The sequence below is a fragment of the Spodoptera frugiperda genome, chromosome 10, assembly GCF_023101765.2.
Source record: "Spodoptera frugiperda isolate SF20-4 chromosome 10, AGI-APGP_CSIRO_Sfru_2.0, whole genome shotgun sequence".
NCBI lineage: Eukaryota > Metazoa > Arthropoda > Insecta > Lepidoptera > Noctuidae > Spodoptera > Spodoptera frugiperda.
In genome coordinates, this window is record NC_064221.1 from 10431718 (window position 1) to 10447045 (window position 15328).

Below are 15328 nucleotides of genomic sequence, written 5' to 3' on the forward strand. Positions count from 1 at the left end.
GAAGCATGGCTGCCCTACACTTATAAAGGACATGGCTAAACCAAAGTATGGACGTCGTAACCCGTACAAATAAATATTGAATAAATATGGTACCTAGCAATAAATAAAGCCGCATAATTAAAGATTGATATTTTGTAGTTAAGAAGGTCCAGAAACTTGGCATATCTGCGCAATCCTGAAAATAAAGTAGCGCTCCTACGTCAAACAACGTTACAAAAACTTCAAAATATAACATTGCTCTGAACTTTTCCAAGGCGTTTTGAGGTACCTAAGCCGAAAGTTATTTATATATGAGGTAGATAGGTAAACAGTTCTGCTTATACTAGATAATGGACACAAAGTAACCAAGGACAGACACAAAATATATAGTAAGATTGTGCAATCTTATACAAAATATATATTTTGTGTCGATCAAAACATTTACAATTATTTGGTTTCAGAAAAAAGTCATTATATTACCGTTATTAAAAATTTATGTTTGTTTAATTATTTCGAATTGATTTTCGGGGAAACTAATGTCCTAATAATAGCTTGCAGTACTTACTTCCGTGTTGTCATGTCAAACCACAACAGAAAAAAATCAATTATGAAACTTATTTTTGTTAATTTTTGTTCACCAAGTTATAAGAATTAGTTAAACACAAAATAATTCATAAGTGAATATTTAAATGATACGGGTTAGCGTGAAATTCGTATTCTTGTTATTATGCCTGGGTCAGTCATTTAGCCATCTCCATTGGGCAAAAAGTGATTATTTAAATGAGTAAATGTGTGGTTTCTAAACAGTATTTTAAACAAAATTCTCATTTTGCTCTCAATTTTACTTTATCTAGCTATGAAAATGTCATGAAAATCCGTAGAGTTGTCTCAAAGATAATTGCCTTATTTACATAGAAATAACCAGATATAAAGGTTTCACTGTTTATTATGTGAAAATTAACTACATATTTTTAACTTTATCATGTCTTCGGAGCATTCAATTAATTCCTTACAATACCAGGACCACATAACAGTTGTATAGTGTTATTGTATGATATTGTTTACCAAGAGAATGTGCCTCATAATACTAATTGACAAGGGCCCACCCAGTGTCGCGTTACTACGTCAATTTCCGCTACACTACAGCGCTTTTATGATGCCCTGGTACGTAGCTTCCTATAGTGAACGAGCGACGCGACGCTTTGATGCGTTCTTGGTATTGTTTGGTGCGGGTATTGTTTGTTCCTGGTGCATTGCACACAATCTCGTCAGTTTAGTAGGCAGTGGTAAGCACTACTAATAAAATTATTGATACCCGTCCAAGTATAGGTTTTGGACACCCGTCCAAAGCTTCGGCTTGATCAATGACAGAATGGTAAAAAAATGAAGGAAAAATAAGTGTACGTCTTTACCATATTTTTATAATAACTATCGTGTGACATACTAAATTAACTAAAAATCACAGTTTACTCACGTAAATTAATAGAGAAAGGCTCTACTAGTTTCGAGTCACAGAGGGACTCTTCATCATGAGCAGCGTGCGCAAACGCGGCGATGCATGTCAAACAGCCTACTGAGTCACTGTGACTCGAAACTAGTAGAGATATTCTCCATTAATTTACGTGAGTAAACTGTGATTTTTAGTTACTACTTTCCAGCCTACCTTTTTAGGGTATAAATCCAAACCCAATAGGAATTACTAGCATAGTTCAGGAAATTACTAGTTCACTACTGTAGATACCTACTACTGCTTTAGTTTTAATCTTACAGAATATGAAATGAATGTTCCCTCATTTTCACATTTGATTCGTCTTGATGAACGGGACGGGAAATTAGTCAGCCGTAAAGGCGGAATGAATGGGCGTTGAATGTAAATTCCGCTTTCAGACTCAAGATTCATTAGATGTTGAGATTAAAATGAACTAAAAATGTGCAATCAAGGTCTTTTTGATACATTTATATGTAGTGCAGAGAGTTGCAGCCATAATACATTTTTTTCTGGTTCATTACATACATTTTCTCGTTGGAAAAAAGACTAGGATAGCATAAATATGTAAGAAGTTCAATGTGTTTGTGACCAATATGTAAATTATTAGAAATCTTAGAAATTTTTTTTACCTATCTCAATAGATGGCGTTGGGATCGTAATAGATCGCGCTCTGGTTAAGTTACATGAGTTTAATGAGGTAATTAATCAACTATAAAATAGATCTGCATTTCTCAAAGCAGCGGATCAGAGCACAACAACTGTTTTATTTTAAACCCAATTAGTGTTCGCACTAAACAACTTATTGCCTGGCAATAATCATAACGAATAGCTCACATAGATTAAACAGCTACTATAAATAAAACCAATGCTTATTATTTTGTCGTCATCAATTTTACTTTAAAACCAGCAAGTAACAATATCATAAATGTTTCACAGAAATAAAGCTAACAGAAAACAGAATGACAAAGCTTAAAAACTTCAATATAACATCTGCAAATATTTCTGAGCAGTTACTGTGTCCACAGCATAGGTGACAGACAAGCCAGTCCAAACTCCTTTCCTCGGCCAAATGTACCAGGATAGTATCAGAGTGTAGGAGTAAATAGTCTTGAACTGGCTTCCAAAAATAGAACAGGAATGCTTCTAGTATTACTATTGATATGGGTACCTAAAAGAAAAATAAGCAAAGAGTGTTGCTGCTCATTCAGAGCACATACAAAAAAACATTCTATTAAGGTAAGCGTCTACACGCCCACATCGTACGAATTCCGTATGACGTCATCAGTACGCATCGCATGTAGGCATTGCTGATGATGCGGTGCGTACGATGCGGATCAGTGGACGCAGTTGTGTGAGTTTCTATACAAGACAAACTAAAATCCGTTGCGTGCATTGCGTACGATGCGGGTCTGTGGACACATATATACCTTTAGACTTACCTCTGTAATGAAACATATCATGGGCCATTTCTTAGATACGATGCCAGGAATCAAGGTGATCTTGCGAAGAACAAGGCATACGCTTAGTAAATAGACAAGGCTCGATGTGAAGTGTTTGTTTTGGAGGATACTGGCTGTAATAGAAAATCACTTGACGAAATATATACATTAAATGTTACAGATCCGTGAGTCGACCTGTTGTTACAAAGCCGGTGAACGAACAGACAAATCACCATGGGCTCCCGAAACATCAGCGGCGTTACAAGTGCGTTGCCGGCCTATCGGGGGTTAGGAATTTTAGGATTATTGGGGAATCGGGGATTGGAAAGGGGGTAATTGGTCGTGGTATAACTCCGGTCGAGCCGGCCCATTACTTAAAATCACACTTTTTTAGATGTAATTGAATTGAATTGCATAAAATTGCATGTAGCAGAGATCTCAGTCATGTTAGAGAGGTTGGTTGGATAATAATATTATATTACAACCGTATAAATATTTTTTTACTCGTAGTAATACGAGCGAAAAGCATCTCCCGCCTCCCGGTGGTTAAAGAAAGAAAACTTTTGTGTCTGAATATAGAAAGATAACTCACAATCAATAAAAAAATGTATATCATTAATGATAAATGAGAACGCTACCACCAGGGCAACACTGTTGGTCATAGAATTGAAATTATTTACCAAAATAAATACTCAAAACATTGTAAACAAAAATTAATGACAATTAATGATCATGATGACGTATGATGTCTGACAGATTTATTAATTTTTACATGTTTATGGTATATTATGTTTTCAAGGTTAAATATCTAACGCATTGTGGCTGATGGATGAATTAGAAATTCAGTATCACACTTTTACGGTGATTTTCCACCAGAGATGTGCTTTGTTGCGTTGTCGTGGATGCCTTTGGCTTCCACTGGTGAAAACGTAAGCTATGTTTTTATATAAAAAGATGCGTGTTATTGATAGTTTCCCTACTATTGATACATCGCATACTCGAGCTGTGCATCTTCCTCGTGCAGCTACTTTGCGGCGGCACATCTTCATAGCACATATTCCTCGCACAGCTACATAGCTTAGTATTACTGGAAACGGTCACATAGCTTCGCAACTTAGCTATAATTGCCACACAGCATAGCTAACAGGTTGGAGTGTTGTAGGTCTCTGGCTGATTATGATGATGATAACAACTTTATACTCAATTTAGCTTACGACACTTCTGTCACCTTTTCAGGTATGGACTGCCTAGCGGGCTACCGGGGCTCTGGCTCGAAAAGCAGGAGTAAAAACGGGGTGGTTTTTAGTCAGTAAGAGGCTTACACTTCTCTCTGGTCTCGCCCAAGGTGGGAGCAATAATTCCCCCTCAAAAAAAAGCTTACAACAAATTGTCCAGCTACCAGTAACTCAGTCACTTCACTGATTGTGCACAGTCAAAATCGCAACACTCACTCAGAACGTAAAATATATGTCCTTGTACTAGGTAATCATAAAGCAATTGGTAGCACGTGTTGGCTGTAAACTTTTATTACTGGCTGTACCATGATGCGGTCCTGGTAGCACTGTACGTAACACGAGAATTTTATTAACGCATTTGTAGCCATTTTACTTAAATTTAACTTTTTAACAGGATTAATGCTATAATTTATTTATTTATACTTCATCACAAAAACAAACAGTGAATGGCGGACTTAATGCCTTAAGGCATTCTCTAACAGTCAACCATAGGGTAGTGCAGAGAAATGAAGCGGATTGATGCGAAGCCAAAACATAGGTACAAAAGAATAAATATAAGAATACAATATATACAATACATATACATATATAATACATATTATATACATATATATACACATAATACAATATATATCTACTGCTAAACGACTACATATACTGCATAAATAAAAATACACATAATGAAGAAATAAGTTTCCTCAATTGTTTTGCGACTGCCAATCCTTAAATATATGCTCGCCACTTATAATGTATACCACGTGCCGTGTGATACCACAGCCTCACCGAAAACCGACGTGAAACAAAACTTGCGTTGTGTTTCGTTGTGTGAGTGAGGTTACCGGAGGTCCAATTCCCCCTTTCCCAAACGCACTTGTAACGCCTCTGGTATTTCAAGTGTCCATGGGCGGCGGCGATTGCTTACAATCAGGTGATACGCCTGCTCGATTTATAGTGTTCAATAAAAAAATTATTAATTCTACCTACGGTTTACTTCTGATAGAATTTCTAAGTCATTAACAGAACATCTTTGAAACTTGAGTCAGTGACTCAGGGTATGAAATATTGATGAAATGATTTATTTGAGGGCAGTATAAAAAGTAAATGAAACCAATTTCGTTAAAAAGCCACTATGAAGATTAAAAGGTATTTTTGTCTACCACGATTCAGAACCTCTTTCTAATTGGAGACACAAATCTGGTCACCAGTAGGTTCATTGTACTTATCTACTTACCCAGTTACATACATTCACAAAATGTCACGTAAATCAATACCACTTCTAACTCCTACACGCCTGGTACAAATATAGGATCGACATGAAAATAAATAAACTATTGTTATTATTGATTTCGGCCAAATGGACAGTCGTTGAACGTCCAACAGACCGACAAACTTCCTGTAATTATTGAATTATTTACTAGTTTCTACGATATTAATAGACACATTGTTTTGATTCAGTGACTTATGAACAAGTCGATGGCCCAAGAAATCTTTTACTTCATACCTACTTATTATCATCACTACATAGTATAAAACAAAGTCAAAGTCAGTTTCTTTGTCCCAATGTCCCTTTGTACGCTTAAATCTTTAAAACTACGCTACGGATTTTGATACGGTTTTTTTTTAATAGATAGAGTGATTTAACAGGAAGGTTTATAATTGTATAATACATGCATAATATATCACCATTGCACCCATGCGAAGCTGGGGCGGATCGCTAGTTTGTTAATAAATTACAATGAAAAATAACTACTTAGCAACAGTTTCTAATATATAACTATAACAATTAAGTGCTAGATTACCGAACAAAACATAAAATCAAGCTCCAGTTGTTTTCGCTAAATTCGAATACACACTAAACCCAACGGAATAAAATAAAATACGTTAACAACCCCGAGAGTTCTGGGTACCGCTTCCATGTTTATGTTGTAGCGAAAACATGATTTACTTTATATAATTTTATGGTTTCTTTTATTTACTACATCGAACATTTACATTTTATTGGTAGTTTTATGAATTTCCATTACTAACCAAGATTGTTTTAAGCCAAAGATCATTTGAAGACGGAGCTCTGAACACGAACCAATGCTGATCTTCCAAGAGTTGAATAAAAAGGAATATTAATTAAACAGCTCTCTACACAGCTACAAGAAGACTGTTCTGTCCAAATTTCAACAACACAGGGCAACCAAATAATTTGCTTAAAAATTCCATCTGTCTTTACGACGTAGCCATAAAATGCAAGCATAAAACATGTTATCGAAGTGCACAGAAACTCATTACCGAAGGAAATCGGAATCTTGGAATAAATATCTAAGATGAAACAAAAATGGTTATACATATTAACGTAGGCATAATTAAAACTGTTTTTATTTCAATAGTAGTGAACAATTTGTTTAGGATAGGAGCAACAGACTTATCCGCGGATGACGGTCAATTGTTTAACAATGACGATGAACCTCTGGACGTGGATAGTCAGAACCAATACAATAATGATGAACAGCAGAAATTCAAAGTAGAAGAAACCATAATGAGACAAAAGGATGATTATGATAATGAAGAAGATATTAAAGCTTTGTTAGAAGAGAAGTATAAGTTTAAGAATGATGAGACGTCTACCAGGTTTAAGGTGACAAAGGAGGAGAGAGGAGAGTTTCCAGGTTTGTGGAACCATTTATAAATCATTAATCGGAAATGTAAGGGAAGGATAGCGAATACTCGGAGCTGCGGACTACCTAGCGGGTTTATCGGGACTCCGGCTCGAAAAGCAGGAGTAGGAACGGGGTGGTTTTCAGTCAGTAAGGCCGGGACTCCACCAAAGCGGAGACGAGACGAGCGGAGAGGAGATGTTTTTTAAACAACCAATAGAATTGAGTTATTGACACGTCTCCTCTCCGCTCAGCTTCAGTGGAGATCGCTGTGCGGAGATGTGTAATATTTGTATGTCGCGATGGAAGCGGAGATGTGAGCTGTGCGCGGACGACGCGCAGTGGAGACGAGAGATGTGAGCGGCGCGCAGTGAGCGATGTCACCCTCCCCCCTCTCGCCCGCTAGCAACCCGCAGAACCCCGCGCGCGCGCCGGCCGGCCATCTTGCTAGTACCACGCCCCGCACCCGAGCTGAAAAACATCTCTTCTCGCACAGCACACAGCACACCGCACACATCTCCGCTTTGGTGGAGTCCCGCGAGCTGAAAAACATCTCTTCTCGCACAGCACACAGCACACCGCACACATCTCTGCTTTGGTGGAGTCCCGGCCTAAGAGTCAGACACTCACTCTTGCCTCGCCCAAGGCGGGAGAAATTACTGAATGATATTCCTCTGTCCTGTAGGTTTTCGTGTATGCTTTTTAAACTTAAGTAGGTTTATATCTTAACTAGCTGACCCGGCAAACTTCGTACCGCCTCGGAAACTTTATTCTCACCTTTTAAACCTCCTAGACTTCCATAAATAATTCTAGAACATTAGCCAAATCTGTCCAGCATTCTCGAGTTTAGAAAAATTTATTTTATTTTGAGTAATTCTGATCGACTGTGACATCATGGTCCGTTTTTTTGACACTCTAAAAATTAACTCTAATTTGTTAGTCATCCTTCATTTATGATTCCCTAGTCTTCCCTGAGAACCACGATGAACGCCACATAGCCTGGGCGTTCCGGTCGTATGCCGTGCGCCGTATCGTGGGCGGCATGGAGAGCAGCGTCAGCATGTACCCGTACAACGTGGCCATCTCCAGGAATGCCAAGCACTGGTGTGGAGGATCCATCATTGATGAACAGTGGGTGCTGACTGCTGGACACTGCTTGGAATCGTGAGTTATATTTTAACAGATATACCTATTTGTAAAGCTAGCACCGCTGGTAACATGATCAACCAGTAAGCGACGGTCATATAGATTCACAACTGAGCTATTACATCTTCGTAGCATAGCTGCATAGTATATCTCTGGTGGAAAATCACCCTAAGCCTTACGCGGACATAGACTGAACCGTCTGGGAAAAATGTAATTGAATTTAAGGCAAAAGTTTAAGTCTTTGACTGCCAATAGAAAACTGTTGAAGGATAATCCTCTGCTAACGTTGGTCACCGGTGACCACCACGGCGTTCAATGTGTGAAGAGAGAGATTCGAAATCTCAGTGAGAAGTCTCAGTGTTCGTTGAACCGTTCACATCATTATTATCAACATGTGATCGTACGAACTTAATGATAGGTCCCTTTCTAAGCAGACACGTGATGTTACATAGCCAAACGTGATCTTGTGTACCGTCTACAATCAGCACGTGATTGCAGGTTTCCTATTATCGCTGATAATAGGATTAAACGCCCTAAAACTTCGAGCCATTAACATCACTATAGTAATTAGCTATTAATCATTAAAATTAACTTTTAAATGATTTTCTAATGTCTATAGTAGGCATGATGACGGGGTATGAATATGAAAAAATCTATTTAGTCCGTCAGTTAGGTAATGATAAAAGAGAGTTGGTAATTAGACATGTATTTTTTATTTTGACGTCATTGATAACAATGCTAAAATAAAATGAATCTTAGTTTAGCAGTATAAAACACACCTAGAAGTGATGTTACGCGATATTTCTTTCAAATCGATATAATATCTTAGAAAGTATTTATTTCCAAAAGAAAATAAAAAATACGTGTCTAATGAAAACTTAGTCATCTACCTAATAAACTGTAAAATTAAGTAACTCGATCCAGTTTTTTTATCATGACTTTCACTAGTTATGTGCTCCGTGTCGAATTTGATATAATACCTGACGAAAATCAAAATGTATTAACCGTAACAAATGTACTGTTCTCTTAGTAAGCGTTTGAACTACTGTAGTTATTTATTACTGGTCTACTTGTTCTAATTCTTTGATTCTATTTTGCAGGGCCTTTGATGGCGACAAGAGGAAGCTGCAGCCGTTCATAATCAGAGCTGGCAGCTCCTTCCACAACCGAGGAGGATACCAAGCGAGGGTCAATAAGGTAGACACCATGCATTGTTTTATTGCAGGCATTATAGTCGCTCTAATCTTAAAATCGGGGTTTGCACAGATTGGGAGAGGGGTTATTTGGTAATTAATAACCTCATAAACACAACGAACCGTTGTTTCACGTCCGTTTTCTGTGAGGCCGTGGTATCACTCCGGATGAGCCGCCCATTCGTGCCGAAGCATGGCTCTCCCACACTTAAAATCTCCTATTTCCAGGTGTTCTTCCCTCACGAATACGTGCCGGGCAACGCAGACTACGACTACTCCCTACTCCGCCTGGACCGGCCCATGCCCATAGGCCGCAACATAGCAGTGCTGAACCTGCCCTCCAAGGACTATATGATGAAGGAGAGTGACATCCTCATCGTCACAGGATGGGGGAGTACAGATGTGAGTTATACTGGTTATCATCAACGTCAGAATCATTAACACCTAAATCTATCATTATTTTGTACTAGCTCCTGCCAGCGATTTCAGTTCTCGTGGGATATCAAGTATCCTAGCACCTAAGTCAGCTCATACCCTGTCTGTATACCAAATTTCATCAAAATCCGTTCAGTAGTTTTAGCATGATTGACGGACAAACATATATACATCCAAAAAAACATTGAGAAGGGGGGTAATTAATTGGGCCTCACACAACGTTAACGTTGTTTCACGTCGGTTTTCTGTGAGGCCGTGGTATCACTCCGGTCGAGCCGGCCCATTCGTGCCGGAGCATGGCTGTCCCACACTTAAATTCGATTTTGGATTTCCGATCGTAAACAAGAGAAGGCTCTTACTCGTCGCTCCACAAAGTATTAGTTATTTTAAATTATTCTTTCAGTCATTCAGCTTTTTCGCTTTATTCTAACTTTTTGTGGATAAAATTCAGTAAACATCTTCCATGAAGATTTTGTCTTATACTATATTTGTCAAAGAAAGTATGGATTACGTAGATGTTCTATTACAATATAAGCATTTATCTATTTTATAATAGGAGTCCGGTTACGGTCACATCCCGGACCGCTTGCGGTTCGTGCCGGTGCCGGTGATGCGGCTGGAGGACTGCCAGAAGTCGTACCGGTTCTACATCACGCCGCGGATGCTGTGCGCCGGGTACGCCACCGGCGGGAAAGATGCTTGCAATGTAAGTGTTGAAGATTTGTGTTAAAGGAATGATCATAATTTGTTAATTACAAACGAAATACATATACCTAAGTTGGCAACCGGCTGCCACGCAATGTGTGGTGGGCAGATTCCCGCACTAGACAACTCTCGAGTCTGAGTGTCATTTGCATGTGAACTTGTATGTTTGTAAACGCACTCACTGTACAGGAGAAAATCCTATTGTAGGGCAACATATATTAACTAAATAAAAATGCTATACCTACAGCATTTAATGTTATTAGGTATCTACCTACGCATCGTAGACAAGTTGCCACTAACTCAAACTCTCGATGACCGTTCCACGCTGCGACTTAAAAAGCAAAAGGGCTAAAATACCGTAACCAAAATAATGAAATTGTTTATTAAACAAAATGGTGAATGTGAAAATAATACCTACTTAATAGCAAGTTAAATATTTAGTAAAAAGGTAGGTAATAGGTAATAATAGTTAAATAAAGCTAAATTCGTACGATAATAATTTATCACCATGACCAATTCACAATTTTCTTTAAGGCTTTGACTGCCATCAAAAAACTTAATTTGAAGGCAAATCCTCTGCTAACCCCAGTCACCTGTTACCTACGTGGCGGTTAACACCCCATATATCATAATATACATTCCATGTCCCTTCCACCTCTCCAGCATGACTCCGGCGGTCCAGCAGTGAGAGACGGCGTGCTGCTCGGCATAGTATCGTTCGGCGGCAAGCAGTGCGGCGACCCTCGCTCCCCGGGCGTGTACAGCCGCGTGTCGGAGATCACGGAGTGGGTGGAGGACACCATCACCAACAACGAGGCCAACACGGTGCCTGAACTCATGCCCAAGATACAGAAGGCGAGGCAGAGGGAGAAGGAGTTGCAGAAGTAAGTAGAGATACTCGTATGATGAACAATAGCTAAATGATCAAATAATGTATCAGAGATATTGTGAACAACATTTTTTTTAAAAAAAAGAGTAACGGTGGAGTTTCTTGCTCGTTCTTCTTCATTCGAAGCTACACTTTGGATCGAGCACGTAGCTTCACTGACAGACTGACGGACAATTCAATTTGACGCTTCAAAAGTGCCTAATTTAGGATTAATTGAAATAAATGCTTTGACTTTGACATTGAATATAACTTGACTGCACGGTTGGTGCGGTGGCTGGGCAACCGGCTGCTAAGTAACGTATAGAAGCAACTCTTTGTGTGATCCACAAATTGTTGTTTCGGGTCTGGGTGTCGAGTGTATGTTTGTAAAATCACACACGGCACAAGAGAAATATCTAGTGTGGGGCACGTTTTATTTAAAAGAAAAAGATATAATCAGAAGAACAATAATCTAATGAACTAACCAATCGGGAGGCTAAATGTGGTAACTTAATGATCTTGGTAAACTTAAAACAAACTCTTAGTAGACCCTTAGGTGATCTGTTTGCTCGTTTGCCATGCCATAAAATGCCATGTCAGTACGCTACGTGCTACTATGACTCAAAACTAGTATAGCTTTTCAATACCGTGATTTTAGTTAATAATAAGCAGTTATGCAGTCAAGATCGACCTTGGCCACTACCTAATCACAAACTTCTTAATTACAGATTCAAAGCAAGAGTAGAAGATAAGAAAAACAAAATCAAAACATGGCTCCGTGAGACTCTCAAGTCACCGACGTTCATAGAACTAGCCAAAAAGAAATTGAAAGAAGCTGGTTTCCATACGAGAAGGACGAATGATTACGACACGTTAAATGTGAGTAGTCTTGATGATAAAATGATAGATGAAATAAACCTTACAAATATGATTAATGATAGAATTTTAGACGACGGTGACGGTTCTGAGTCGGATAAATTACTAAGAACATTAGCGTTGCATGAAGTTATGTTAAATGATAGGAGCACCGAGATGTTTGCCCACAGGACAAATCCAGAAGATGACAGTGACAGTACGGAAAGCTTTATTGCTTATATTAGTGGAAGTAGATGAATAAATATTGTTAACAAAACGGCTGGATTTTTATTTTAGTCATTTACTGTTTTGATTTCGTTTACTTTTTTGATAACAGCGCCATCTATTAATTTTTAGTTTACATTTTAATAACAGCGCCATCTATGAGTTTACTTGTGTAACTTTTACAAACTGGGTTCACAGTAAACCACATAAAACTTTTGATTGTTGTTTTATTTTCGTAGTTTATATAAGGTACAATTTAATTATTTATTTAAATATCAATTCCTGACCAAACATTTAATGGCAATATTTATCTCTCGTAGGAGTTTTGTCTGTGAACAATAAATAATCTTACTGTTGACACGCATTGCTTTAGCTACTCAATAATAGGTGGCGCTACTAAATAGTGTAGCTATTTGTGAACAGATGGCGTTAGTTGTTTCATGATTTTATTAATTGGTAAATTAGATAAAATCAAACTTTTAACCCAAGTTATGTCTAGAACTTCTATTAATTTAGCATTATTGCTTTAACATTAATACACATCAGATCAAAATGCACTAACCTTATGGAATTAACCTTAAAAAAATACCAAAATGTAAACTTATCCCGAAAAGTGTCACAACATTTCTATTGTATACATATAAGTTGATAGTTGCATAATAAGCATAATTAATGCTTATATAAACGGCGCAGGTCAAGCCGATCTTCAAGTCGCAACTTCGGTCGTGGCGGCAAATGTTAGGCTCTACCAAGCAACGCCACTTAACAAGAAGAGCTCCTATCTGGCACACAAATATATTCTAAGTGTAGGTACGTACCATGACAACTAACTACGTATGTATAACATGTAAGGAAACGCTACAAGAATGAATAGTAGGAAAATGCATCGTGACATCTGGATTAACTGGATCGAAGAAAGAAGTACTAAGGATGAGTTCTCTAAGGTTATATAACTATTTCCAATTAGAAAATGTTTTAGGAAATAACATCATTGATCACAAAAATTAAACCAGGAACATTTTTACAATATCCAGCAAATAAGATCAATTTTTATATTTGGATGTGTGTAATTAAAAACATTAATGAATAATGTTATTACTTTAATAGTATCTATTAGTCAACACAGTATGGAGCGAAGTATGCTTAATGTTAAACTACATGACAAAGTAAAACTAGATACACTAAGGAAGAAAACTAGAGACAGGGACAAAATACTGTACTAGAAATTAAAAATGGACAGGACATGGGTGGGACATATTATGATTAGGTGCAAGAAAGATAAGACGTAAAGGAATGGTGTCCAAGACACTATAAGAGAAAGAAAGGGAGACAACGTTTAAGATGGGAGGATGATATCTGACAAACAGTAAGGGTAACTTGGAGTAGAAGGGCTCAGACCAGGAAAGCATGGCAAACTCTAGAGGGAGGCCTTTGTGGGTACGCAAGACAATCTGTAATCAGTGTAAATTTAAGTAAATAGAAATAGGAAAGGATAGCAAGCCCTAGGTGTCTACTAGTGTCAAATAATTAGATATTTCAAAGGTACTTAGAAATAAATAAATAAATGATTAGGTTAAGTATTTTGTATAAGTCATATAAGATTGTTAATAAAGGCTATAATAATAATTAGTAAAATGGATTGTTTATTTCGCATTTTTTTACTATGTCGATTGCATTTTGATCTGATGTGTAATTACTGTGTTTTTACCCAGACAAAGCAATATATAATACAATGAGAGAGTTGGAAGTAAAAATGTACCATTGGATACCTATCACGCATGGTTTTGATTGACTTTTTATATCCAGATTATTTTTGAGGGGGGTAAATCATCCAATTACTTCGCCAGCCTTATGTGAGGCGAGAGGGAGTGTCGGACTCTTACTAACGCAACTAAAAACTACCCCGTTCCTAATCAGGGATTGGGAAGATTGGGTAATTGGGCCTCCGGTAACCTCACTTAGCTAGACAACGAAACTCAACGCAAGTTGTTTCACGTCGGTGTTCTGTGAAGCTGTAGTATTAATCCGGTCAAGTCGGCCAATTAGTACATAACACTTTGATCTCCCATACTTCGACTAGTTTCAAGCCATGCTGGAGGCTCATATTCATGAGCAGGATTCTACGACACATGTATTGTATAGTTAGTTTAGTTACACAAAACTTAGTATATTGTCCTACTCCATGTTTACACCTGTAAATGAATTGTGGTATGTTAAAAGGGCTATAAAAATTGATATGAATAATATGTAACTGTAAGGTGGTCCCTTAGTACTAAAGCGAGACCACACATTGTACACAATCTTAATGAAGGGTATGATGACTAATTTTGAACGCAAACAACAATCAACAGTCAAATTTAACTAAATGATCTATTGTTAAACTGTAATAACTAATAAATTAATTAGTTAAACCAATACATTAAACTGCTATAAACCAGTTAATATAAAGATGTTAAAATAACCCGTTAAGTCAAAGTCAAAGTCAAATCACGGATAACGTAAAAGGTTACCGGGGCTCCGGCTCAAAGCAGGAGAAGGAACGGGGTTGTTTTTACTCAGTAAGAGTCTGACACACCCTCTCGCCTCACCCAAGGCAGGAGAAGTAACTGGACGATTTTCCCCCCTTAAAAAAAAAAACATTTATTCCAATCAAACCATCGTTTTAGCATCTTTGAAACGTCAACAAATAAAGAAATAAATAATAGTCTGTCAGTCTGTCCGTCAGTGAAGCTGCTCGTTCCAAAGTGTACATAAAATAACTGGTTTCTGCGTCACGCAAGTACTAGGAGCGCAGAAATTGCGAGAAATGTGCGTTAATGATGTTGCCGGCTATCATCGTGATGATTATGAGAGGTAAGTATGTACTTAGTAAATGCCATGTATAGTGGTGTATTATGATTATCCTAATGATAAATGCAATGAGAATCATTGAGTATTAAGGTAGACAATTTAAACTCATAAATTATAGCCAGTTATGAATTATAATTATTGTAAGTAATAAACATAGGCGAGGCCTAATTATGATACTTAAATATATATTTTGCCAACCTGTTTAATCCCACTAGTCCCGTAAAAACGCTTCATAAATTCTGCTATCCTAGTACATAGATGATT

General features: G+C 37.6%; 2 protein-coding genes across 4 annotated transcripts; one reads left to right on the top strand and one right to left on the bottom strand.

The window, feature by feature from the left end:
- Positions 1-2346: 2346 nt before the first annotated feature.
- Positions 2347-3644, bottom strand: LOC118277684 (uncharacterized). The gene is made up of 3 exons (XM_035596586.2): positions 3500-3644; positions 2908-3041; positions 2347-2636 (listed from the first exon to the last, which is right to left on the bottom strand). The coding sequence occupies exons 1-3, from the start codon at positions 3567-3569 to the stop codon at positions 2388-2390; spliced, it is 453 nt and encodes a 150-aa protein (XP_035452479.1). The 5' UTR covers positions 3570-3644; the 3' UTR covers positions 2347-2387.
- Positions 3645-6255: 2611 nt separating this feature from the next.
- On the top strand, positions 6256-13109 carry LOC118277685 (trypsin-1-like). Of its 3 annotated transcripts, none has more exons than XM_035596588.2 (8): positions 6258-6799; positions 7753-7951; positions 9034-9130; positions 9355-9528; positions 10118-10267; positions 10930-11150; positions 11863-12013; positions 12908-13109. In XM_035596588.2, the coding sequence occupies exons 1-8, from the start codon at positions 6469-6471 to the stop codon at positions 13016-13018; spliced, it is 1434 nt and encodes a 477-aa protein (XP_035452481.2). In that variant the 5' UTR covers positions 6258-6468; the 3' UTR covers positions 13019-13109. The 3 variants fall into 3 exon arrangements, with proteins under 3 accessions (XP_035452480.1, XP_035452481.2, XP_035452484.1); XM_035596591.2 differs by lacking the exon at positions 12908-13109 and adding an exon at positions 12181-12254 and having other exon boundaries at positions 6260-6799; XM_035596587.2 differs by lacking the exon at positions 12908-13109 and having other exon boundaries at positions 6256-6799; positions 11863-12262.
- Positions 13110-15328: the final 2219 nt, after the last annotated feature.

Bases quoted from the DNA above. Each gene is read 5' to 3' on its own strand.
- LOC118277684 (XM_035596586.2), bottom strand. From the start codon at position 3,569: ATGACCAACAGTGTTGCCCTGGTGGTAGCGTTCTCATTTATCATTAAT. The intron at 3,042-3,499 runs GTGAGTTATCTT...TTTCTATTACAG, and splicing joins TATACATTTTTTTATTGATT to CCAGTATCCTCCAAAACAAA. The intron at 2,637-2,907 runs GTAAGTCTAAAG...TTTTTCTTTTAG, and splicing joins TGATATGTTTCATTACAGAG to GTACCCATATCAATAGTAAT.
- LOC118277685 (XM_035596587.2), top strand. From the start codon at position 6,469: ATGGTTATACATATTAACGTAGGCATAATTAAAACTGTTTTTATTTCA. The intron at 10,268-10,929 runs GTAAGTGTTGAA...CCACCTCTCCAG, and splicing joins GCGGGAAAGATGCTTGCAAT to CATGACTCCGGCGGTCCAGC. The intron at 11,151-11,862 runs GTAAGTAGAGAT...TCTTAATTACAG, and splicing joins AGGGAGAAGGAGTTGCAGAA to ATTCAAAGCAAGAGTAGAAG.